A 25,180-nucleotide genomic window follows, 5' to 3' on the forward strand; every position below is an offset into this window, starting at 1 on the left:
CGTGAAATGGTTGTATGGGAAAATCACCTCTTCCTCACTACCTCTGAGATGCTATGTCCATTGCTCATGTGCTCACTATAATACCATGTTCAAACTTCCTAAAATTTTGATAACCAGTCACTGTAGCAACAGTAACCAATCTAACACCTGTGCCAGGCACTTTTTGTCTTATATAGCCATTGCTGACTGCAGTGCCATATTCTCCCTATTTACACATCCCTGTATTTGAATACGCATGTCTATATCAGTTTCTTTGGTGCTTCCAGTATATCTCTTTAGTCTTTATCACACAGATAACAAAAATTCCAATTTTTGCAACTGAATGTTTCATTTGTGTGTACCAAACATGTTTCACCTTTCTGTGCTAGACATCTTCAGTGGTCTTTAATATAAATAAAATTATTTAATTGTACATGTTTTGATATGACAACTATAGTGATTCTTGGCAGCTCATTTACATCCAATTTATTTACTACTAAATGGTTGTGGTTTTTACTTACATTCATTTTGCATCCTTTTCATGGTTCATGACATGGTAGACAATGGCAACTGTAAAATCCTGTTCTGTTTGTACTAGATGCACGAAGTACAGGTTTCTTCCAACTGATATGCCACAGTTAAAAATTTCTCTGCACATAACGTACACTATAACACATTAAACATGGTCTTGCTCACATACTTTAGGGCTGACAGAGGCATGATGAGAGTTGTAGAGGTTGAGAGTATAGTAGAGTTGGGAATGCGTGGGCGCACCTCTGCACTGACTGGAGAATTAAACTGGGGCAGTACACCTGAATTTTCCCTTCTAAAGCAGAATTTGAAATGAAGTGTTCAACAATTGTGCCTTTGTTCTGTTAGCATCAATTTCAGTTCCTGTGTCATCCAAGAGTGTCCAGAAGTTAACTTTGCTGCTGTTGACAGCTATTTTGTATGATCAGAAATTATTTCGGTTGTGTGCAAGAGATTTTCATAAGATGCTGCTACAGTAGTCACTGAAGGTTTCAGGCATTGCATTTCTGGAGGGCAAATGGATTTCCTTTAGCATTTCTCTACGTGTAGCCCTATGCTTTGTTTTAAACATAATTTGTAGTAGTTACTGTTCCTTTAGAAGTTTCTTTACAGATACTTTATAACTTGCAGGGTCTCTCCCTCATCAACTATTCTACTAGGTACGTATCTATACAATGCTTTCTCAATTATTCTTTAAACTTGGGGAATAGTTCTTTTACATACTCCTACACAAAGTTACAAATTTAAGTACAGCCTAGAGATATGAAATTACTGTTGTTTTTGTTGTGGTCTTCAGTCCAAAGACTGGTTTGATGCAGCTCTCCAAGTTAGTCCATCTTATATACACTGCCAGTTCAAGAAAATTTTTCACACTGGCAGCATGTCACATGGTGGCCCTCCTACCTGCTCCCTTGGACGTTAGCTGCCTTTTCTTGGGCTTTTGATAAGATCATTATGAATAAATCTAAATTTCAGATTTAGATTATGGAAGTACTACATCAATATTTCTCTGTAAGAAGTACATTTCTTAATCTTATCTAAGTGCTAAGTATCAAAAGAAGACAATTTCTGTTTACAATAGTTCCTGAGATCATTAAATGCTTTTAGTGAAAGCAGAGAGAATTGGATGTGTGTATTATTTTAGCTGCAATTAAAATGTGCTATCTACAAGATTGAATGGAAAGAATGAAAATATAAAATTTCTGTTATTTTTAGACTAATACTGGAACTTTTTAATTCTACAATTTACCAATTATTTCACATTCCATTGAAAGGATGATGTGCATTTAAAAAAATATCTAATTGTACATTGAAATGTTACCATAAGATTTTGTGTAACTGCATAATGTGGTTTGGATAACACCGGAAACACCACCTTTAACGTGTTTCAATGTACGGTAAATTGTAACATGTTGAAGTAGTGTTTTACCTACTTGGGATCTACAACATGCAGCAACTTGTCTGTGGACACTGAGATTACCAACAGAATTGCAAAAGCGTCAGCTGTCAAGGGTAGATTGAAAAACAGGGTATGTAAGAATGGACTACTCACTTTAAAAACTAAATTGCAAGTATATAACGCTTGTGTTATCAGCACCCTTTTGTATAGCTGTGAGACATGGGCAACTCTTGCTAAACACAAATCCCAACTGAACAGCTACCATCAAGTATTACGGCTCGCAAGCACAACCAGCATTCCTGCACTCCTGAGCTACCGACATCTAAGGTGGTTAGGACATGTCAGGCACATGGATCCTGGGCGAATAGCGAATAAAGTGCCGCACGGAGAACTTCGGGAGGATGTGAGGCCAGTAGGAAGAATGCACCTTCACTTCAAGGATGTCTGCAAGAGAGACCAAGGCCAGCGTCGATCCAAGTCAGTGGGAAAATACAGCTGGCGACTGTGTCAAGTAATACTCTCATGTTGAATAATGGTGCTTGATGCTACTAATTCTCTATCACTTCTAATAGACAATTCAAAATCTAAAAGAGCTAGTAGGAAAACTTAAACTGTCATGATAAAAAGAATGATTAAAATTTTAAACATTTATTAACATATGTAATACGGAATTTTAGGCACAAAGAAATCACTGAGAGTAAGTGTCATTATATACATCTGCACATAATTTTTCCACCACCACCACAGTCTGATTTAGCACTATGAATAATGAATTTGTCTACTGTGAGTTCAACACCATCATCAAACCTCCACTAACCTCCTTCCAATAGAAGGACTTTCCTGCAATACCCATCCCAGTCATCAGCAGTTATTAACAGAAGGGATTCACTGGCAACATCAAATGAATTGTCATTGGACATATCCCATGAAATGTTGTGCTTCCTGACTAGATTTTCACTTTTGCTCATGGCATTTCAGAATTATAGGGCAGCAAGCAGACAACAACATGGCCTTTTTCTCGTCATTTCATCAACCACATGCAACTTTTTCACAGGTCAATATTTTTGAATGAAAGACAACAGACCCTGCTTGCACATGTTCTCATAGCTGGCAACATGCCTCTTTTGCAGCGACCACAACATTCTCACTTTGATATTATACCATGTTTGTCCACTTGTCTGTCATGGTATGGAGCATTGTTTATCACAATGCCTGCCTTTGGAAGAAGATTGGGGGACCCATATCACAATGTAACCATAATTAATTGCATAAAAATAATTAAAACAGTCATTTCTAAAAGATGTAAAAGAAACTGCTTTGCAATGTGACTCACTACCTACCTTCAGCATACCAGCAAAATATCTTTATTACTACTCATTGCAGGAATTAAAAAATGGACTTTGTTATTGTAGCTTTAGTCATCATTTGGCTCTCAAGAAATTAATATTTGTTTATTACTTGTAAACAGGGGGCCACAATGGTAAATGACTGACTAACCCAACCACATATGTGATTTCAAAAAGTGAATCCTACCCTGCTTTTTCTGGATCTTTTTGGTAATTTCTCAGGATTATCTTCACAAAAATTCCAAATTCTTCTCAAAAAGCTGAAGTCTGCTCCTATTATGCCACCGTTCATCTTATCAGCTGAGAAAGAGGATGAAGCAAATACGAGGTCTGTTTAAAAAATTCCAGAACTTTGTCCACAAAATTTTTCTATGCTTACCTTTTACTTATTGTGCACAGCCTCTTTTGAATTACTCTTCTCTGCAGTTGATAGATCATCCCCAATACCTTTTCCATTTCCAGAAGCAGTCTTTGTACATCTCTTGCTAGATTGTGTGAAGCAAGATCTGTGAGTTTTTTTCTCATCCATCACTGCAGATCTTTATCCTTTCAACAGGGTTTTCAACTTTGGAAATAACAAAAAGTCTGCAACAAGTGATTTTGTTTTTTGTGCAATAGCCATGCACCAACAGAGATGAATGTGTGGGTGCATTATTGTAATGCAAGAGCCATGAATTGTCTCACCACATTTCAGGCCTTTTCCTTCTCACATTATCTTGCAGGCATCACAACATGTCCCGATAGTACCATTGATTAACAGTTTGTCCCTGTGGCAAGAATACATGATGAACTAATCCTTCAAAGTCAATGAAAATTATCAGCACGGCTTTGACATTTGACCTGACCTAATGAGCCTTTTTTTTGGTCTTTGAGAACCTTTCCTGACTCACTATGAAGAATGAACCTTCATTTTAACATCATAACTGTAGACCCAAGTATCATCACCAGTTATGGTTCTCTTAAGAAACATCTCATTCTCATTTGCGCAATCCAATGTGAAGGTCTTTCTGATCTTGATTCATGAGCCGTGGGACGAACTTGGCAGCAACATGATGCATTCCAAGATGCTAGGTCATGATTTTGTGGCTTGCTCCACCTGAAATGTTACATTCTTCTGCAATCTCTCCAACAGTCAGTCTTTGACTGGTATGCACAATTTTGCTTACATTCCTGATGTGAGCATCATCAGTAGACATCAAAGAGTGTCCTGAACAAGGGTCATCTGTAACTTCCATCCAGACATTTTTAAACAGTGTGAGCCATTTGTAACACCGAGTACGGCTTAAGCATTCACCACTGTAGGCTTCCTGCATTATTTGATCTGTCTCGGTAAAGATTTTCTAGAGTTTCATCTAAAATTTAATGCACGCTCTCTGATCCTCTAACTCTGCTATCTCAAAATTCACAAACTGTGCAACACAATGTTCTATTCAATACAACACTGAACAACAACAGACATACAACAATGAAACTTCCAGCAGTTACATACTAAACACAGGAGTGTGCAGGCATGCCAGCCAAATGACACTGCAACACATTTTTTTGGACAGACCTCATATTTATTTCAGCTCTTCTGCTTGCAACATTTAGTGGCATCACTAATTCTTTTTCTAGCTTTACTCCATTAAGTACCACCCCTTGCCCTTATCCAAGGAGTATCGGACACTGCCCACGATGGGCCAGAAGTTGTTTCATCAGATAGGTATTCATTTGTGACAACACAACATAACAATCACTTTGCAATGACTTCTTACACAATGCTCTGTATTAGACTACCGAGGTTGGCAGTGGCCAAATGCAAAACATGAGTGCACCAAAGTCTAGTGCCTTCTGTTGATACAGAATTAGGTAGCCTTCATTCATCTCTTTGTGAACAAGCTATACTGCAACCTGCATCTATATGAATCTGCTTACTGTCAAAGTTTTAGTCTACCTCTATAATTTTCACTCCTTACATTACCAAATTGACAACTCCTTGTGCCTCAAGATGTGTCCTACCTACCAATCCCCTCTTTTAGTACAGCTGTGCAATAAATTCCTTCTTCATCCATTTTGGCTTCATACCACCTCATTAATTATCCCACCCAATGTTCAAAATTGTTCAGTTGCACTGGATTTTGGAAGCTTTTACTCTCTCCTTGTCTGAACTGTTTCTCGTCTTCCACACAAAGCTGTACACCATGCAAATACCTTCAGAAGAGACTTCCCAGTGCTTAAATTCACATTCAGAGTTAAATACCTCTTTTACAAAAGTGCTTTTCTTGCTATTTCCAGACTACATTTTATATCCTCTGTGCTTTGAACATCACCACTTTTTTCTGCTGCCCAAATAATACTACTCATCTACCATTTCCTAATCTAATTCCCTCAGCACCATCTGATTTAATTCAGCTATATTCTATCACCCTTGTTTTGCTTTTGTTGATGTTCATATAATAACCTCTTCACAAGACAGTATCCATGCCACTGAATTTATCATCCAAGTCTTTTGCCATCTCCGATAGGATTACAATGTCATCAGTAAACTTTAAAATGTTTATTTCTTCATCCTGAAATTTAATTACCCATCTTTTTTTTTCCTAATACCACTTGCTCAATGTAAAGATTGAATAACATTGAGGATAGGCTACAACCTTCTCTCTCCCCATCCTCAACTGGCTACAGCTTTTCTTCTTGTCTGACTCCTAACTGCAGTCTAGGTTCTATACAATTTGGAAATAACCAAATATCTCCCAATATTTTATTGCTGCTACCTTCGGATTTTCAAAGAGTGTTTTTCAGTAAATATTCCTGTTTCTCTAAACCTACAAATGATATAAACGTAAGCCCTGCTGTCTTCTAAGATAAGTTGTACATGTAGTATTGCTTTGTGTGTTCCTGCATTTCTCTGGAAACCAAGCTGACCTTCCTCAATGTCAGCTTTACCATTTTCCCAGCCTCTTGTAAATAATTTGTGTCAATATTTTGCAACCATGACATCTTAAAATGATGAAATAGGAATTATTATTTTCTTCTTGACATTTGAGGGTATTTTACATGTCTCACACCATGCATCCCATGCAGCATAATTCTGTTGTGGCCTGCTCCTGCTTCTCATTTCAGACTTAAATATTCCAAAGAGGATGCATGGTCTATAACAGGTACATAACTGTAAACAGCAGTGTGTACCCAACCATCTCATTTATATCCAGTAAAATGCACATCTAAGGTAATTATACATAAAAAAAGCTGAATGAGTGAATTAGGAGAGTTACAAACTATTGTGTAGCATAAAAAAACTATATCTTTGGAGGTGCACCTCTATTAAAAATGTTTTCTCAAATAATTCATAATCTTCATAACGTTTAAACAATGTGTGTGTGTGTGTGTGTGTGTGTGTGTGTGTGTGTGTGTGTGTGTGTGTGTTTAATATCTACATAAATACTCTACAAACTGCCATGAGGTGCATGGCAGAGGGTATGTCCCATTGTACCAGTTATTAGGGTTTCTTCACATTCCATTCACACATGGAGCATGGGAAGAATGGTTCTTTGAATGCCACTGTGTGTACCATAACTGTTCTAATCTTATCCTCACGATCCCTATGTGAGTGACATGTAGGGTTTATAGTCTACTCCTAGAGTAATCATTTAAGACTGTTTCTTTAAACTTTGTAAACAGATTTTCTCAGGCTAGTCTACATGTATCTTCAAGGATCTTCCAGTTCAGTTCCTTCAGTATCTCTGTGACACACTCCCAAGGATTAAACAAACGTGTGACCATTTGTGCTGCCCTTCTCTGTATAAGTCAATATCTGCTGTTAGTCCTATCTGATACAGGTCCCATACACTTGAGCAATATTCTAGAACCGGTTGCATGAATGAGTTGTAAGCAATCTCCTTTGTAAATTGATTGCACTTCCCCAATATTCTACCTATAAACTGAAGTCTACCACCTGCTTTACCCATGACTGAACCTATGTGATCATTCCATTTCATATCCCTACAAAGTGTTACAGCCAGCTATTTGTACGAGTTGGACAATTCCAAGAGTGACTCACTGATATTATAATCATAGGATACTACGTTTCTTCATTTTGTGAAGTGCAAATTGATACACTTCTGAACATTTAGATCAAGATGCCAATCTTTGCACCACTTTGAAATCTTATCAAGGCCTGACTGAACATTTATGCAGCTTCTTTAGATTGTACTTCATTATAGATAACCGCACCACCTTACTGTTAATATTATCTGCAAGGTCATTAATAAGCAACATTAACAGCAAGGGTCCAAACACACTTCCCTGAGGCACATCAAAAGTTACTTCTACATCTGACGATGACTCTCCATCCAAGATAACACGCAGTGTCCTCCCTATCAAAAAGTTCTCAATCCAGTCACAAATTTCACTTGACACCCCATATGATCATACTTTTAACAATAAGTGTAGGTGTGGTACTGAGTCAAATGCTTTTCAGAAATCAAGAAATACAGCCTCTACCTGATTGCCTCGATTCAAAGCTTTCAGTATGTCATGTGATAAAAGTGTTAGTTGGGTTTCACAAGATCAATGTTTTTTACATCCCTGCTGGTTGGCATTGAGGTGGTCATTCTGTTCAGGATCCTATTATGTTTGAGCTTAAAATGTGTTCTAAGATTCTACAACAACCTCACGTCAAGAACATTGGATGGTAGTTTTGTGGACCACTTTTACTACCATTCCTGTACACTGGTGTGGTTTGTGCCTTTTTCCAAGAACTGGGCACAGTTTTTTTTTCAAGGGCTCTACGATAGATTATAGTTAGAAAAGGGAGCTAACTGAGCTCCAAATTCAGTATAGAATCTGACATAGAAACCATCAGGGCCTGGATGTTTTTTTCAATTTTAATGATTTCAGCTGTGTCACCACTGACACTAATATTTATTTCATTCATCTTTTCAGTGGCACAAAGGTTTATTGGGGCAATTCTCCTGAGTTTTCCTTTGTAAAAGGAAGCATTTCAGCTTTTGCTTTACTACCCTCTGTCTCAGTTCCTGTCTAATTCACGAAGGATGGACACTAACTTCGGTGCCACTAACAGTCTTTACATACAACCAGAATTTCTTTGGGTTTTGTGAACGATCACTTGATTTTACACCTATTACGCAATAATCTCTGTTTCTTTACAAGTTTTTTTTACAGTGACTTTATACCATGGAGGTTCCCTCCCATTATGAACTGTTCTGTTGGGTACATATCAATCCAGTGCATGTTCAACTACTCTCTTAAACTTGCGCCAGAGTTCGTCTACAAGCTCCTGCCCTGTGCTGAAAGTGTCAAGATCCTCACTGAGAGACGACATTTCTGATTTTTTTGTCTAATTTACTGAACATTTCTATCTTTCTGCTCGTTTTAGTTGTCCTTTGTACTTTGGTAATCATTGTTACCACAACTATGTCATGGTCTCTCATACCAGTTTGGATGTTGACATCCTCAAAGAGATCAGGTCTATTTGTTGTCATTAGATCCAATAGGTTTCCATTGTGAGTGGTGTTCTAGGCTATCTGCCCTAGGTACTTTTCAGAGAAGGCTTTTAGTAAAGTTTCACCGGATGTCGTATAGTGCATACCACTAACAAAACTGTAATTTTCCCAATTATTGTTGGATGATTATAGTATGATTGGGGAAGTTAAGTACAAGTGAACTGAGGTTTCTCTAAAGTTTTCAGTTACATCAGGAGATAAATCTGCTGGGTAATGGAAGAATCCAATCATCATTTTATGCCCACACCTGATACCAAGTCTTGCCCGAACAATCTCACATGTAGCTTCAATTTCTAACTCTGTGGATTTGAGTTTTCTGCCTATTGTGAAACACACCACCTTAATTTCCAATAAGCCTATCCTTTCTATACACACTTAAATCTTCCCCAAAAATCTCACTGCTATCAATTTCAGGTTTTAACTAGCTTTCTGTACCTAGTATTATGTGACCTCACTGATCTTCATTAGCACTTCAAACTCTGGCACTTTGTTGCAAATGCTTTGGCAGTTTACCATTAGGATTTTAATACTCTCACCTACGAGAGGCAAGTCTTTTGATCTTACACTGATATTTCTGGGTTTCATACAGCTATCGTTATCTGGATTGGATGGAGCCACTTTAATCTAAAAAGCCCTTGTGTCCAACCCAAACACTGTCAGCTATCTGAGTAGCAGCCTCTGATGTGTAGTGCACACGTCCTATTTAAGGGGACCCTACAGTTATGAACCCTATGGCACCACGAAGTCACAGCCTAGCTTGTTACAGAACCTTCAAAGCCTTTGGTTCAGTCCTTCCACTCGACTCACAACTAAGGGACCACAATGCTGCACATTGTGAGCTTCGCTGAAACTCCACGTGCAAGGCTGGCCTTCTCAACCTCCTCTGCCAGTCGCCAGAATGACCTCTGAGCCCAGGCGACACCATCATTTGTTCCAAAGTGTATGGAATACACAGTGCAAATTTTAACATATTTACTGAACTATGGTCTAACATATACCAAGTAAGAAGAGAAGCGACAGCAAAGACTCTTTCACCAACAGTATTGATTCAAAAGTAACACCAAGAATATTGATAATGTTAAACTCTTCTTAGTTGACAGGAGAATATGAGGACCTGACTGATCACAGTGAACAGTGATCCAGACATCATAAGCAAAATAAGAAAAATTTTGACAGATTTTAAATATACTTCTTTAAAGGCATGGTGTGTGCAATAGGATAGATCACTATTAACAAAACATAGGTGGTGCTGAGCAGCCAGTCATCACTTCCACTGACCCGAAGAATTAGAGCCGGGTGAAACAAACTGAATTACTTGCAATAAAGTATTAGTTACCTAGTGAGTCCCAGAGAAGGCAGAATGAGGACCATGAACAGCAAGAAGATAAAGGTTTTGCGCATAATTGAGTGGTTCTGCTCAGATCTTGTCCAGTGAGAGAGCCATTGATCAGAATATGCAACAATAACCGGTAACAGAGCAGATGCTGTCCACAGTAAAAGCGTAGGTAGGAACTCCGACAGAACAGGGCTCTGCAACATGGAAAAAATGCAATGAAACTTAAATATACTGGTATAAAACATCATCATAGCAGTGTAATTCTTTATACTCACTCATCCCACAGTACTACATGTGGGTAGGACTGAATATAATATCACATGTAAAGCACACTGAAGAGTGGAAAAGAAGCCTTTCCTGTACTGTATTATATAGTTTCTAAGGGGAACTGCAATTTTAATCATGAAACTGACAAAGAATAATGTAGTATCACTGAATCAAAGTATGAAATATAGTATTTAACAAAGAGGACAGTTAGTTTTCTTTTTATACACATATTTGACAAACAATAGAATTATCATACCACAATTCATAGAGTACAGTTAGGAATGCAGAACAGCACCATGGGAAATACTGAGGAAAGGTAGTAACAAAATAGTTAATGGGTGAACAACTGCAGATCCCTATTTCAACACTTAACCACATTGGCATCATCAGGTGTGGAGATGAACCAACTGTTTGGCACAGCACTTATATCCTTATCCTTTCCTTCTGACCTGCTGCCATCTCTCTAGTTTGCCCTTAGCATCCCCCCCCCCTCCCCCTCCCCGACTTCTCCTACCCACTCCCATCAACACATTGCTCTGTCCTCTGTACCCACAGATATGAGCCAGTGGCATCTCTGATGTTGCTCCATCTTCCCACTGCATCAGCTCATTGTTGGTATTTCACTCCTCCTTTTAATCAGACTACTTGTGGGTCCCCTGGCCTAACTAACAATGTAACGACTATCATGATTGATCAGCTGTTCTCTTACTCTAATCTCTGTAGACTGTTTAATGACAGTCCCAGAACTGAAACTTTTGTCTCAGAACCGTATTACGGTCCAAACAATTAGACGAGGAGGCATTTCAGTTCTTTAGAAAGAACTCAATTTTGCACCCACCCCTTACACTACACAAACCAGAAACAGCTCAGGTGTCAGAAGTGTGATCCCTGTGCTGTCACAGGGCTCAGCCAGATGGATATATAACAGCCCCACCACTTGACTGGCTACACAGGCTGGTGACCTAGGGGGTGGGGGTGGGAAGGAATGGGAGGTTGGAGGTAGGTAGGAATGGGGAGTTGGAGGAGGGTAGAAATGAGAAATGGGGAGTCGGAGATAGGACGGGAGGTGGGGGGGGGGGGGGGGGAAGGAATAAGGAATCCACACCAGAGATGCTAGGGAGCAAGTTCTTTCCCAACTGGTTCATTCTACAGGCAGAAAAATTTAGTAGTGGAGGTCAGTCCTCAAAGGGGGACCAGAAACACCAAAAAGGAAGGATGAAATAGAAAAGGTAAAGGGAACAAAACTGGGAGGAATACAAGAAACCAGGTAGATATCCAGGTCAGCATAAGAACACTGAGAGGAAGGAGGCAGTGGGGAATGAGTCATGATGGGGAGGCAGGGGTAGGGGGAAGGAAACGCAGCCCCAGAAGGAAGAATGGGCTACAATAGCTTGGGGCCCCATGGTCGCCAAGCACAAACAAAAGAGCCATGAGCCCCGGGAGGGGGGGGGGGCTCCAAAACTGTTTCAATTAGCAAAATCACGTTGCAGTTCCTCATTTATTTATTGCATGAGCATCAAAATAACAAACATCAAAGTAAGTTATCATGGGATAGGAAAACAACAGCAATCTCTCAACAGAGGAAAGCCCTCTGGACCTGATGGGATACCAACATGACTTTAAAGAGAGTTATTAAAGAACACACTGTAGGTCCATGTAGGAGTAAAGCATTCCTAGTAATTAGAGAGGTGCAGAGTTTTTGAGAGAGGTCATCAAATGTATGTACAAAACTATAGGCCAGTATCTCTGATGTCCACCACTTGTAGAACATTGGAACGTAATATTACGCACATGTATTATGATATTTCTGGACATAGTAAAACTCCTCTGTAGGAAATAACATAGGTTTCCAAGACTATAATCATACCAAACTCAGCTCACTCTGTTTGTCCACAAGACTCAGTAAGCAGTAGCTATTGGAGCCTAGGTTGATGCTGTGTTGCTTGGCTACTGGAAGGCATTTGAAACTCTTCCACACTGCTGTCTACTAAACAAGATCTGAGCATATAGAATATTACACCAACTCTGTGACTGGACTGAAGTGTTTCAAGCAAACAGAACACAGCATGTCATTTTCAATAGAGAGAGATTTTCAGATGTAAAAGAAACTTTGTTGCATCCCAATGGAATGTTACAGGACTATCACTTTTCATTATTTATATAAATGATCTATCAGATAACAACAGAAGTTCCATGCGATCTTTTGTGATTGATACTGTTGTATAAAGAAAAGTCACAAAACTAGAAAATTGTAGCAAAATGGAGTAAGACCTACAGAGGATCAACACTTTGTATAAGGACGGGCAGTTGACAAATTAAATATATTGCACACGGATAGGTAGAATATCTGTTATTGTACTATTACATGATTGCAGAATAACCAAAAGCAGTCACATCCACAAAATATCTAGGAGTATGTGTATGGAGGATTTTAAAGTGGGATGATTACATAAAACTGGTTGCAGGTAAGACAGATGCTCAACAAATTCATTGGAAGATTCATAAAGTGTAATCCACCAATGGAGGAAGGAGGTAGCTTTCAAAGCACTCATTTGACCAATATTTTAACATTGCACATCAGTCTGGAATCTGCACCAGATAGGATTTATAGAAGAACTAAAGAAGATCCAAGAAACAGCAGTGAGTTTCATTATGGGTTCATTTATTTAGTGGAAAATGGAGGTGTATCACAGTGTGGTTTACTGTTACAGTTCTGAGAGTGTACATTCCTAGAAGAGTCAACCAATATATTGTTTCCCCCTATGGCTACCTCATGCAAAGACCATGGAGATAAAATTAGTGTGTTAAACTCACTCTGAGGCTCACCAACATTCATTTTTCCCCTCTAAGCATTCATAACTGGAAGAGGAAAGGGAGGAAGTGACAATGGTACACAAAGGATGTACCCTCTGTCAAACGACATAAGTTGGCTTGCATAAAATACACATAGATATAGATCTACAGACAACTACAAAATAAATAGATAAATCTGCAAACAGGACCTTAAAAATCAACTCATTTCCTCCTACTGTCACAAAAAAGAACTTGATACAGCATAGAAAATGCAAGAACGTATATTAGAATGAAGTGTCATCTGTCATCTAAAGCTGAGATAGCCAGGTAACAGAATTTTTCCCTTCACTGGAAGTTAAGATGTGTCTTATTGCAAGATATTCTATTTAAGAGCAGAGCTGATCATCCAGTGGCAGAAGACGTACAGAGCACAACATGCTTGGTTTCAATGGCTGCTTCACGGCCCATGCCATCTGTATCCAACCACCCCCCCCCCCTCTTTTCAATCCTGTAATTCTCCTGGTGTTAATATCTGCTAGCTCCTACACTGCACACCATCTATCCCTGCCCCATGACCCTGAATTAACTCATCCTGCACTCGCATGCTCTTCTTTTCAGTCTTCCTCTTCCTCTGTTCAGTCTCCCCCCTCCCCCCCCCCCACCCCATTTATTCCTCCATGTCATTATGCACTGTGCAGCCCCTCCTTTCCCAATCCAGGCCATATCATATTCATTTCATGTGTTCCTGCTGCCTCTCCCTGCCAGCTGTAAGCCAACTTTTTCAACCCTCCTTCCTGTTCCTCACCTCCCTGCTCCCCTCACCACTCTATATGAAACAATCTCTCATCCTACACAAGTTGCAGTGCCAGTGCACTGCAAATATACTGGTGTCTAACTATATGTGTAAAGCTAGCTACATTCTCAATTTTGTTTCTGTGTTTCTGTGCTTATAGACAACTAAGAGTCAACTACATAGTAAGTTATTACCTTTACTTCTTGAATTATTTATATTTCATCAAGGGCTTTCCATTACGTCATTTATATGTACTCATCTAGCTTTAAAAATTGAGAAACTGTTTGACTGTTACCATTTTGCCAATTTCATCTGAAACGTGGAAGGTCTCCATCATTTTAACCATAATCGCCGGTGTTGTCAAGAAAAACAGTGCAAAGAAAAGGAAGAAATTTACTAGTGTGGCCTTGATGTACCAATAGTTTGATTGCACTGACAAATTTTCCCTGAAAATGAGAAAGAATAAGAAATAATTAGTTACCATTTCCAATCTTTACTACACACAACATTTTTACACAGGCATTAAATTTGATTAGCTTTAGCTATTTCATACAAAATTGTGTTTATCATTGGCCATAATCTGAGAACTATACTTTTGCTATAAAGGGCGAGTCTAATAAATATCAGGACTTATTATCTGGGCAATGAGAAAGATTGAGGGGCAGTCTAAGTGCAACAAAAAAATGAGGAATCCCACATAATTTAGGATATTCTACTCAGTTGCTGCCATCTGCTCGAAGTGCACTGATAGTGTCTGAAGAGAAATTGTGGTAGTACTGTCCTTGAAAGTCAAAATTCATCAAACTGTTAAGCAGTATAGTATCACTGAACAATCTGCTAGAGTTTTACTATTTTTTTGTTGTTGCTTACAAGAAACACACACACACAAAAAAAAGACACTGATACAGGACAAATGAGACAAGAAAAAAAGCATGTTGACAGGATGCCTCACCAGCCCCACTTCAGGGAAAAGTACTGGCAGAAGTGCATGAATACAGCAGGATCCTATTTTGAAGAATATTAACTCACCATACAGACATCTTCAATAACTTTCTTTGAAAATTTCTGTCAGGACACTTGATTAACTTCACATTATAATTACATTTACATACTGAGGCTGCAAGTTCCATTAATTATAGTATGATACTTTAAGAAATAAAGTATTATGGATTATTTATCATTTGACAGTTAATTTGTTCCTTAGATTCAACGATTCTAGTTTCTTACTATATATGTAGATTGAGGGAAAACTAATTTTATTTTGTGACCAGTTTCCATTTTGTTTCCTGTTTCTTGTTATGTCACACTATCGCTGTGAATGCCAACCAGTCCAAGCTAGCACCACCATGGACATGACTTAAGAAGATGCTGCACTGATGCCAGGCTCAATCTGTTCATTGCATTTTATTGGTGTATTCGAAGCCTTACTCGTTAGCCTTTCTTGTTATTACATGCGACAAATATGCTTGCGTCATGGAATTGTTAGGTCTATTTTTGGACTTGCCGATATCAAGTTATGCACATAATACACGTGCTCCTTGGTACCTTTGCTCTCTGTCTCAGCACCCACCTATTTCTCGGCATCCATCCCGTGGACAACCCTACATTTCTATTTCTTTCCTTTTAGTGGTTTATGGTGTCATGTTGAACATAATATACGTATAATTTATTATGTTGAAGATGAAGATACACCAATCATTTAAATTACATTTACTGGACAATGAATCACATTAATCTACATTACATATCTATGTTCTAATTTCAGCACTTAATAACAGTTACTTAGAACAGCTTGGCTTGTAAAGAACAAGAGTAAGGCTAATACAAAATATTCATCAGAAACATTATTATAAAAGTGTAAACTGAGTACAGGGATAATGCGATTGCAAATGGACCACTATCCGACTGTCATCATTATCAAAACATACTTGTTATTGAACTCTGTTCTATTAATGTTTGTATGAAGTCTTAACCTTGACATTTCCCTGTAGAATATGATGAATAATCAAAACTACATTGCAGATGACTTCCACAGTTTGTTGACTGGTATTGTTCTCCAAATGGTATCTTTGGCCTGGAACTACTGGCACTGACAACTCATGTTGTGGCTAGAGCAAACGTTTCCTATTAAGTTCAGCTTTTTGCTATCCCGACAAAATATTTCAATTAAATTCAAAACATTTGGTAACAAATTGTGAGAAGTAATTACTATTATCTAGAACAAGTCATAAAACCAATGCAAGTTAACTGTCGCCTACAGATTAACAATATTTTTGATTAAGTACTGGGGAAAAAAATCAAATACCGTTATGTTTCATTACAGTCATTTTTATGTTTTCTTTGAAAACTGCCTATTTGCACAACTCGTCATGTTATCATTTAAACAAAATTTTATGCCTTCACGTATACACAATTTTACAAAAAACTGAAAAACTTCTTGCAATCATTCATGTGCACTTGGTTCCAACTTGGAGGTTTTCAAACGAAGGGACAACATCATCAATAAGAGATCTGCAAAGACATGCATGAGTACTCAAGCTGACAGTGGACTGATCCACAGCAAGGAAAAAATGGCAATGTAAGACAAATATTAAGATTTGTGACACAGATACAAATGACTTTGGATTTAATAGATATGTAGAAACAAAAGTTGTTACAAATAAGAAGACGCAATTAAAAGGACGCACACATATAGCTTTTAGCTACACCCTTCATCAGTAAAACAAGCATGCACACACGCACACACACGAACGCGTGTGTAAACGGTGCATGTGTGAGACTTTTACTGATGAAGGCTAAGGCTGAAAGCTATATGCGAGTGTCTTAATTGTGCCTGTCTGCAACCTGACATGTCTTTTCTTACATTGTTGAGATTGATACCTGCAGTTATTTGGTACAAATAAGAAGAGGTGGCTAAAAGCATTATACGAGTACAAACAATGATAACCAATAACAAGGTACAATTAGAAATCAAACTGCTATAATGCATTTATTGACAACTTTAGCTTCTTAATTACTGTGAAACCTTGCATGGAGACTGCAGTTAATAAAAGTAAGCCCTGGACATGTATACGGTCTTCACCACAGTACATAAGAGAACAACTCTGCAATGTCTTTTTGGCATTTAAGATATAATGGTCTGGAACTGTGGGCTCCAGAGCTATCTCAAAATGTTAAAATGTAAATTATTGACTTTAAATAAGTCAATAATTTATATTTTCTCATTCTGAGTTTGGTATCAAACATACAGAAGAAGCCATTTAAGCAGCCATCTATCTTTAACATCCTAACTGAGATTCTAGCTCATTAATCTGCCTGTAAGAACTTTTTTTCCACACATTCAGCATGAGTATTGTACCAGCAAAGTTGTGTGGAATCGGCGGTAGCATCCGCATGTTGGGTAAAGTTTAGAAGAAACTTTACTGCTAAACTGTTTCATTTATACTTAAGAATCTGAAGTATTGCTCTTGTAGCATGAATATTAATTAATTACTGTGGCACAATGGGGCCTGTATTTGTGTTCTTGTATTCAATATCATGCACCGGGTGAGTATTTAGAAAATTGAAGTGTCTTGGTAATGCAAAAAATACATGTTTATTAACCCAAGTGCAAGGAATTTAATTTAGGCAGGAAACATTTTAAAAAACACTGACAGTGAGTAAGAGAGAACGTATCAGGGACAAACAGAAACATAATTAATTTACAATGTTTAATAAAATACATGTACACTACTGGGCATTAAAATTGCTACACCATGAAGATGACTTACTACAGACACGAAATTTAACCGACAGGAAGATGATGCTGTGATATGCAAATGATTAGCTTTTCAGAGCATTCACACAAGGTTGGCACCAGTGGCGACACCTACAACGTACTGACATGAGGAAAGTTTCCAACCAATTTCTCATACACAAACAGCAGTTGACCGGCGTTGCCTGGTGAAACGTTGTGATGCCTCATGTAAGGAGGAGGAATGCGTACCATAATGTTGCCGACTTTGATAAAGGTCCGATTGTAGCCTATCGCGATTGTGGTTTATCGTATCGCGACATTGCTGCTTGCATTGGTTGACATCCAATCACTGTTAGCAGAATTTGGAATCGGTGGGTTTAGGAGGGTAATACAGAACACTGTGCTGGATCCCAATGGCCTCGTATCACTAGCAGTCGAGATGACAGGCATCTCATTCGCATGGCTGTAACGGATTGTGGATCCACGTCTCGATCCCTGAGTCAACAGATGGGGACGTTTGCAAGACAACAACCATCTGCACAAACAGTTCGATGACGTATGCAGCAGCATGGACTATCAGCTCAGGGACCATGGCTGTGATTATCCTTGACACTGCATCACAGACAGGAGTGCCTACGATGGTGTACTCAGGCAAAACATTTTTTTCGGATGAATCCAGGTTCTGTTTACAGCATCATGATGGTCGCATCCGTGTTTGGCGACATCGCGGTGAACGCATACTGGCGTACTACCCGGCGTGATGGTATGCGGTGCCATTGGTTACACGTCTCGGTCACCTCTTGTTCGCATTGACGGCACTTTGAACAGTGGACGTTACATTTCAGATGTGTTACGACCCGTGGCTCTACCCTTCATTCGATCCCTGCGAAACCCTACACTTCAGCAGGATAATGCACGACCGCATGTTGCAGGTCCTGTACGGGCCTTTCTGGATACAGAAAGTGTTCGACTGCTGCCCTGGCCAGCACATTCTCCAGATGTCTCACCAATTGAAAACGTCTGGTCAATGGTGGCCGAGCAACTGGCTCGTCACAATACGCCAGTCACTACTCTTGATGAACGGTGGTATCATGTTGAAGCTGCATGGGCAGCTGTACCTGTACACGCCATCCAAGCTCTGTTTGACTCAATGCCCAGGCGTATGAATGCCGTTATTATGACCAGAGGTGTTTGTTCTGGGTACTGATTTCTCAGGATCTATGCACCAAAATTGCATGAAAACGGAATCACATGTCAGTTCTAGTATAATATATTTGTCCAATGAATACCTGTTTATCATCTGCATTTCTTCTTGGTGTAGCAATTTTAATGGCCAGTAGTGTAGTCTCTCTCTCTCTCTCTCTCTCTCTCTCTCTCTCTCTCTCTCTCTCTCTCTCTCCCCCCTTCCCCCTGTGTGCACACACACACACACACACACACACACACACACACACACATTCTAAAATGAATTTTAACAAATAAACGAAACTGTCAAAAGTATTGCTAATTTGTCATGATGGCAATGACAACTCCAGCACAAATAAACATAATTTGGAATCATCCATTGACAATTTGGGAAGATGACACTTCCAAAATAAGCAACAAGTTTTGAATGCCACGACTAAAACACAAAATATGACTGATGTTCTAGCATAGAGAAAGAGAGAGATTTCAGGAATACCAGAAAATATCTTTTGGTGATGGCGTGAACTGAACTCTCCACTCGCTGATTCTCAGTTGCTTGCTTAGAGTTGAATGAGGAGGATTGCTAGCACACTGTAATGTAGCTTTGTGTTCTTCAAAGACCTTCTGAGCAGCATCTGTGGATGCCAGTGTGACAAATGCTACTCCGACAGGTCTTCTCAGTGCTGCATTGCGTTCTGTATCTACTTTTTCCCTTAAATTCGCCTCTTCTTCAGTGTAGTACTCCAGTGCGTCAACCTGTAGACAGTTACACATGCGAATACAAAAATGTTCCCATAACTTGTTAAGTTACAACAAAATAAATTAACTTAAAATAGTGGAACGGTGAAGAGAGAACTGCTACAAATGCCACAAAAAGCTGGATATGTAAACATATGTTACTACAAATTTAGCCCTAAACAGATAATTTCAGACACGAAACAACAATTAATGACATAAATAAATGTGTGGTCTTTCAGAGTGAATGCTAACAGGAAGATGTTTCACAAAAAGTATCTAGTACGGCAAGGGTATTTTGTGCATTTAATTTGGTGTATATTAAGACGATATGGTAATCTTAGTATCTAATTATATATAATATATAAGTACAGCACATGACATCAGAAAGTTTGGGAAACGTTTACAGGATTTAAATTCCTTCTTCCATGAGTAAGTAAAGGCAAAATGAAAGGGAATGGCTTGGAAGCCATAAAAAAACTGAACAAATAGTTATAGAAACTAAGATTTTGCTGCTACAAGACGTGTTCTGAAGCAGAAATAATAATAAATCAATGATGTAGTTGTACAACATTCACTTATTGAGCTGCCTATGCAAGCCCACTGGAATGAGGAATGATGTTGACAAAGCGTTTAAACACAGTTGCTCAGGAACATTATTATTATTATTCTTTACTTTCTCAGACGTTAAGTCTGGTTAAAAATGAAAAGTGACGCGGACCTTGATCAGGCGTCACTTCCTTTTAACTGTATGGTATGTGTTATATTGCATTTAGGAACTTTCGGGTAATTGAACATGTATCAATAATTACTGATTTCTGTAGTTGTATATATACGTTTGGATGTAGCTCTATTGCATTGATGTACTGGTGGATATTGTGTGGTATGACTCCTGTAGTTGATAGTATAATTGGTATGATGTCAACTTTATCCTGATGCCACATGTCTTTGACTTCCTCAGCCAGTTGGATGTATTTTTCAATTTTTTCTCCTGTTTTCTTTTGTATATTTGTTGTATTGGGTATGGATATTTCGATTAGTTGTGTTAATTTCTTCTTTTTATTGGTGAGTATGATGTCAGGTTTGTTATGTGGCGTTGTTTTATCTGTTATAATGGTTCTGTTCCAGTATAATTTGTATTCATCATTCTCCAGTACATTTTGTGGTGCATACTTGTATGTAGGAACTTGTTGTTTTAAAAGTTTATGTTGTAAGGCAAGCTGTTGATGTATTATTTTTGCGACATTGTCATGTCTTCTGGGGTATTCTGTATTTGCTAGTATTGTACATCCGCTTGTGATGTGATCTACTGTTTCTATTTGTTGTTTACAAAGTCTGCATTTATCTGTTGTGGTATTGGGATCTTTAATAATATGCTTGCTGTAATACCTGGTGTTTATTGTTTGATCCTGTATTGCAATCATGAATCCTTCTGTCTCACTGTATATATTGCCTTTTCTTAGCCATGTGTTGGATGCGTCTTGATCGATGTGTGGCTGTGTTAGATGATACGGGTGCTTGCCATGTAGTGTTTGCTTTTTCCAATTTACTTTCTTCGTATCTGTTGATGTTATGTGATCTAAAGGGTTGTAGAGGTGGTTATGAAATTGTAGTGGTGTAGCCGATGTATTTATATGAGTGATTGCTTTGTGTATTTTGCTAGTTTCTGCTCGTTCTATAAAGAATTTTCTTAAATTGTCTACCTGTCCATAATGTAGGTTTTTTATATCGATAAATCCCCTTCCTCCTTCCTTTCTGCTTAATGTGAATCTTTCTGTTGCTGAATGTATGTGATGTATTCTATATTTATGGCATTGTGATCGTGTAAGTGTATTGAGTGCTTCTAGGTCTGTGTTACTCCATTTCACTACTCCAAATGAGTAGGTCAATATTGGTATGGCATAAGTATTTATAGCTTTGGTCTTGTTTCTTGCTGTCAATTCTGTTTTCAGTATTTTTGTTAGTCTTTGTCTATATTTTTCTTTTAGTTCTTCTTTAATATTTGTATTATCTATTCCTATTTTTTGTCTGTATCCTAGATATTTATAGGCATCCGTTTTTTCCATCGCTTCTATGCAGTCGCTGTGGTTATCCAATATGTAATGTTCTTGTTTAGTGTGTTTTCCCTTGACTATGCTATTTTTCTTACATTTGTCTGTTCCAAACGCCATACTTATATCATTGCTGAATACTTCTGTTATCTTTAGTAATTGGTTGAGTTGTTGATTTGTTGCTGCCAGTAGTTTTAGATCATCCATGTATAGCAAATGTGTGATTTTGTGTGGGTATGTTCCAGTAATATTGTATCCATAATTTGTATTATTTAGCATGTTGGATAGTGGGTTCAGAGCAAGGCAGAACCAGAAAGGACTTAATGAGTCTCCTTGGTATATTCCACACTTAATCTGTATTGGCTGTGATGTGATATTATCTGAATTTGTTTGGATATTAAGTGTGGTTTTCCAGTTTTTCATTACTATGTTTAGGAACTGTATCAATTTAGGATCTACTTTGTATATTTCCAATATTTGTAGTAACCATGAGTGGGGTACACTATCAAAAGCTTTTTGGTAATCAATGTATGCGTAGTGTAGAGACCTTTGTTTAGTTTTAGCTTGATATGTCACCTCTGCATCTATTATCAGTTGCTCTTTACATCCTCGCGCTCCTTTGCAGCAGCCTTTTTGTTCTTCATTTATAATTTTGTTCTGTGTTGTATGTGTCATTAATTTCTGTGTAATGACTGAAGTTAATATTTTGTAGATTGTTGGTAGGCATGTTATGGGGCGATATTTAGCTGGGTTTGCTGTGTCTGCTTGATCTTTAGGTTTCAGATAAGTTATTCCATGTGTAAGTGTATCAGGGAATATGTATGGGTCTGCAATGTAACTGTTAAATAATTTAGTTAGATGTGAATGTGTTGAGGTGAACTTCTTTAGCCAGAAATTTGCTATTTTATCATTTCCAGGGGCTTTCCAATTGTGCGTAGAATTAATTGCTCGGGTGACTTCATGTTGCAAAATTATCACTTCAGGCATTTGTGGTATCATCTTGTATGTATCTGTTTCTGCTTGTATCCACCGTGCATGCCTGTTATGTTGTACCGGGTTTGACCATATGCTGCTCCAGAAGTGTTCCATGTCTCTTATGTTTGGTGGATTGTCTATTTTTATGTGTGTGTTATCTATTGTTTGGTAAAATTTCTTTTGGTTTGTGTTGAATGTTTGGTTTTGTTTCCTTCTATTTTCACTTTTTTTGTATCTTCTAAGTCGTTTCGCCAAAGCTTGTAATTTTTGCTTCTTTTCATCTAATTGCTCTATTGCTTCTTGTTGTGAGATTTTACCTAACCTTTTTCGTTTTTTGTCTGATATTTCATTTCTTATAAATTGTGTTAACTGTCCGATGTCTTTTCTCAGTTTTTCTATTCTGATCTGTAGCCTGTGTTGCCATGCTGGTTTTGTGGGTTTCTTCTGTGTGTTGGTTGGTTCTGATATCTGCCTAGTGTGTATATTTAGTGTAGTGAGTGCTCCTACATAAACCAGTAGTTGTAACTCTTCCATAGTTGTGTATTCATTTATTTTGTTGTGTATGATTGTGTTTATAGTTTTTATTGTTGTTTCGACTTGTGGGCTATTTGGTGGTCTATGCAAGAATGGTCTAATGTCTGTATTTGTGTCTTTGTATTCTATATATGTCAACTGAAATTTTTCTTCTATATCTAACATGTGTGTCACTTCGTGTTCTATTTGTGCTTGTGCTGGTGGCTGTCTTAAAATTTCACTTTCCTCTGATTGTTTAATTGATGCGTGTTGTTCTTTGTTTGTTTGCTCTGGGATGTTTGAGTCCATTACTGTATTTTCTTCTTCTTCTTCTAATTGCACATTATTTTGTTCCAGTATTTGTTGTACTTGTTGTTTGATGTTTTCTAATTCTGACTGGGGTATCCTGTTATTTTTTATTATTACACGAATCTGATCAGCTAGACGTTGTTCTGTTAAAAATTTTAATTCTGGGTATCTGGTAATAAATGTTGTGTATACTTGTGATCTGTATCCAGTTGTGTTGGTTCCTAGGTTTGTTGCTTGGTAATAACAGAACATGAGGTGTCGATTAACTTCATCTGACCATCTCATCCTCTGTCTTTGTTTTCCTTCTAGGGTGGTTGCAGGAAGCATATCCTGCAAAACACCTCTATTTGGATTTAAATCATTTTCCAGTTGGCTAGCAGTGTCATTACCATTGTGGGCGGGCATAGGGTTCAAGCGCCGTCCCCGACCATGACGGCGCTTGTCCGAGGCTTCTTTAGTTCTGTCCTGAACCAAGTAATCACACTAAAAGGGGGGTTAGCCCTATTAGTGGTTTGTTCTTTTCGTCGCCTTTTACGACTGGCAGAACATACCGGAGGCCTATTCTTTTCCCGGGCCTCCATTATTATTATTATTATTATTATTATTATTATTATTAAACTCTTACAAACACCGTTAAATGCTACACTTGTAAATTTCTGCGTTCATTACCGTCTGGGTCTCTAAGTTATTCACATTCTCATTCCATCTAACATTCATAAGAAGTAAAACTGTCATCAAACTTAAGGTTGGTTTGAATGCCACAGTGCTTTACTAGCCACGGTCATGTAAGGAGTGGCATGCTGTTGCATTCCTCCAACCTTCGAGCTGACTGACACTGCCAGTTATAGAGGGACCAACAGTTTAATATGGGCTACAAGGCACAATGCACCATTTTTCACATTAACAAAGGAAGTAAAACATGACAGAAAACCCTAGGACTGGCTGGGATCAAACCTGAGACATTGGATCTGTAACCTGGTAGCCATACAACCTAGCCTCCACATCCAACTACAAAAAATTGAATTGCTGACCTGTGCATTTATCCATATCGAACTAAAAAAATAACTAACTCCTAGTCTGAGCATTTAATTTCTGTTTTAAAATCAAGAAAAATAAATGTATGAGGATTAAAATAGTTGCTCAGAAAAATGTAACTGCCTGATCACATCTAAAAAGTTGCAGTCATGAGTATATATAATATTGTATCCCTGATAATTTGCAGAGGAAATATAACTCTATAATTTAAAACTTATCACTTTATAGTACAAAGGACACACCACATCCCCCCCCCCCCCCCCCCCGCACTCTCTCACACACACACACACACACACACACACACACACACACACACACAAGTATACAGAATTTAAATATGTCACCCTCCCAAACATTGCCTTGACTGTGAGACCAATGAAAGTAGAAGGACTGCTTCATCTTGACACAGACTTCATTAGTGACCAAATCTTCATTTTCATTTACTCTTAGACACTCCAGTAACAAGTAGACTGACACCACTTTCCTCTACTCTTGCAGAGAAATGATGTTGCATACATTTTTTTTTTTTTTAGTAATAATTACATGGCATACACAGTTTGGAGAGCACTCAAATCAGCTCTCATTGTGTAGTATTTTTTGGTGTTTAAGTGTTCTGGAGTCATCAGGTGTTGTGAAGGAGTGTTCTGTGTTGGCTCTGCATTAATAACAATAGCGCAGCATGTCTGAACAGAA

The 25,180-nt window shown here is 38.2% G+C and overlaps 1 protein-coding gene across 2 annotated transcripts in view; it reads right to left on the bottom strand.

Moving 5' to 3' along the window:
- The window catches only part of LOC126236148 (CSC1-like protein 2), a 208,804-nt gene that overhangs the window by 18,968 nt on the left and 164,656 nt on the right, over window positions 1-25,180 (bottom strand). For both annotated transcript variants that reach the window (XM_049945233.1, XM_049945232.1), the window contains exons 10-12: window positions 19,366-19,625; window positions 14,244-14,394; window positions 10,096-10,289 (exon numbers count right to left, since the gene is read on the bottom strand). In XM_049945233.1, the coding sequence (XP_049801190.1) occupies window positions 10,096-10,289; window positions 14,244-14,394; window positions 19,366-19,625 (605 nt within the window). The remainder of the gene's footprint in view (window positions 1-10,095; window positions 10,290-14,243; window positions 14,395-19,365; window positions 19,626-25,180) is intronic.

This window comes from Schistocerca nitens, chromosome 2 (assembly GCF_023898315.1).
Source record: "Schistocerca nitens isolate TAMUIC-IGC-003100 chromosome 2, iqSchNite1.1, whole genome shotgun sequence".
Taxonomy (NCBI): domain Eukaryota; kingdom Metazoa; phylum Arthropoda; class Insecta; order Orthoptera; family Acrididae; genus Schistocerca; species Schistocerca nitens.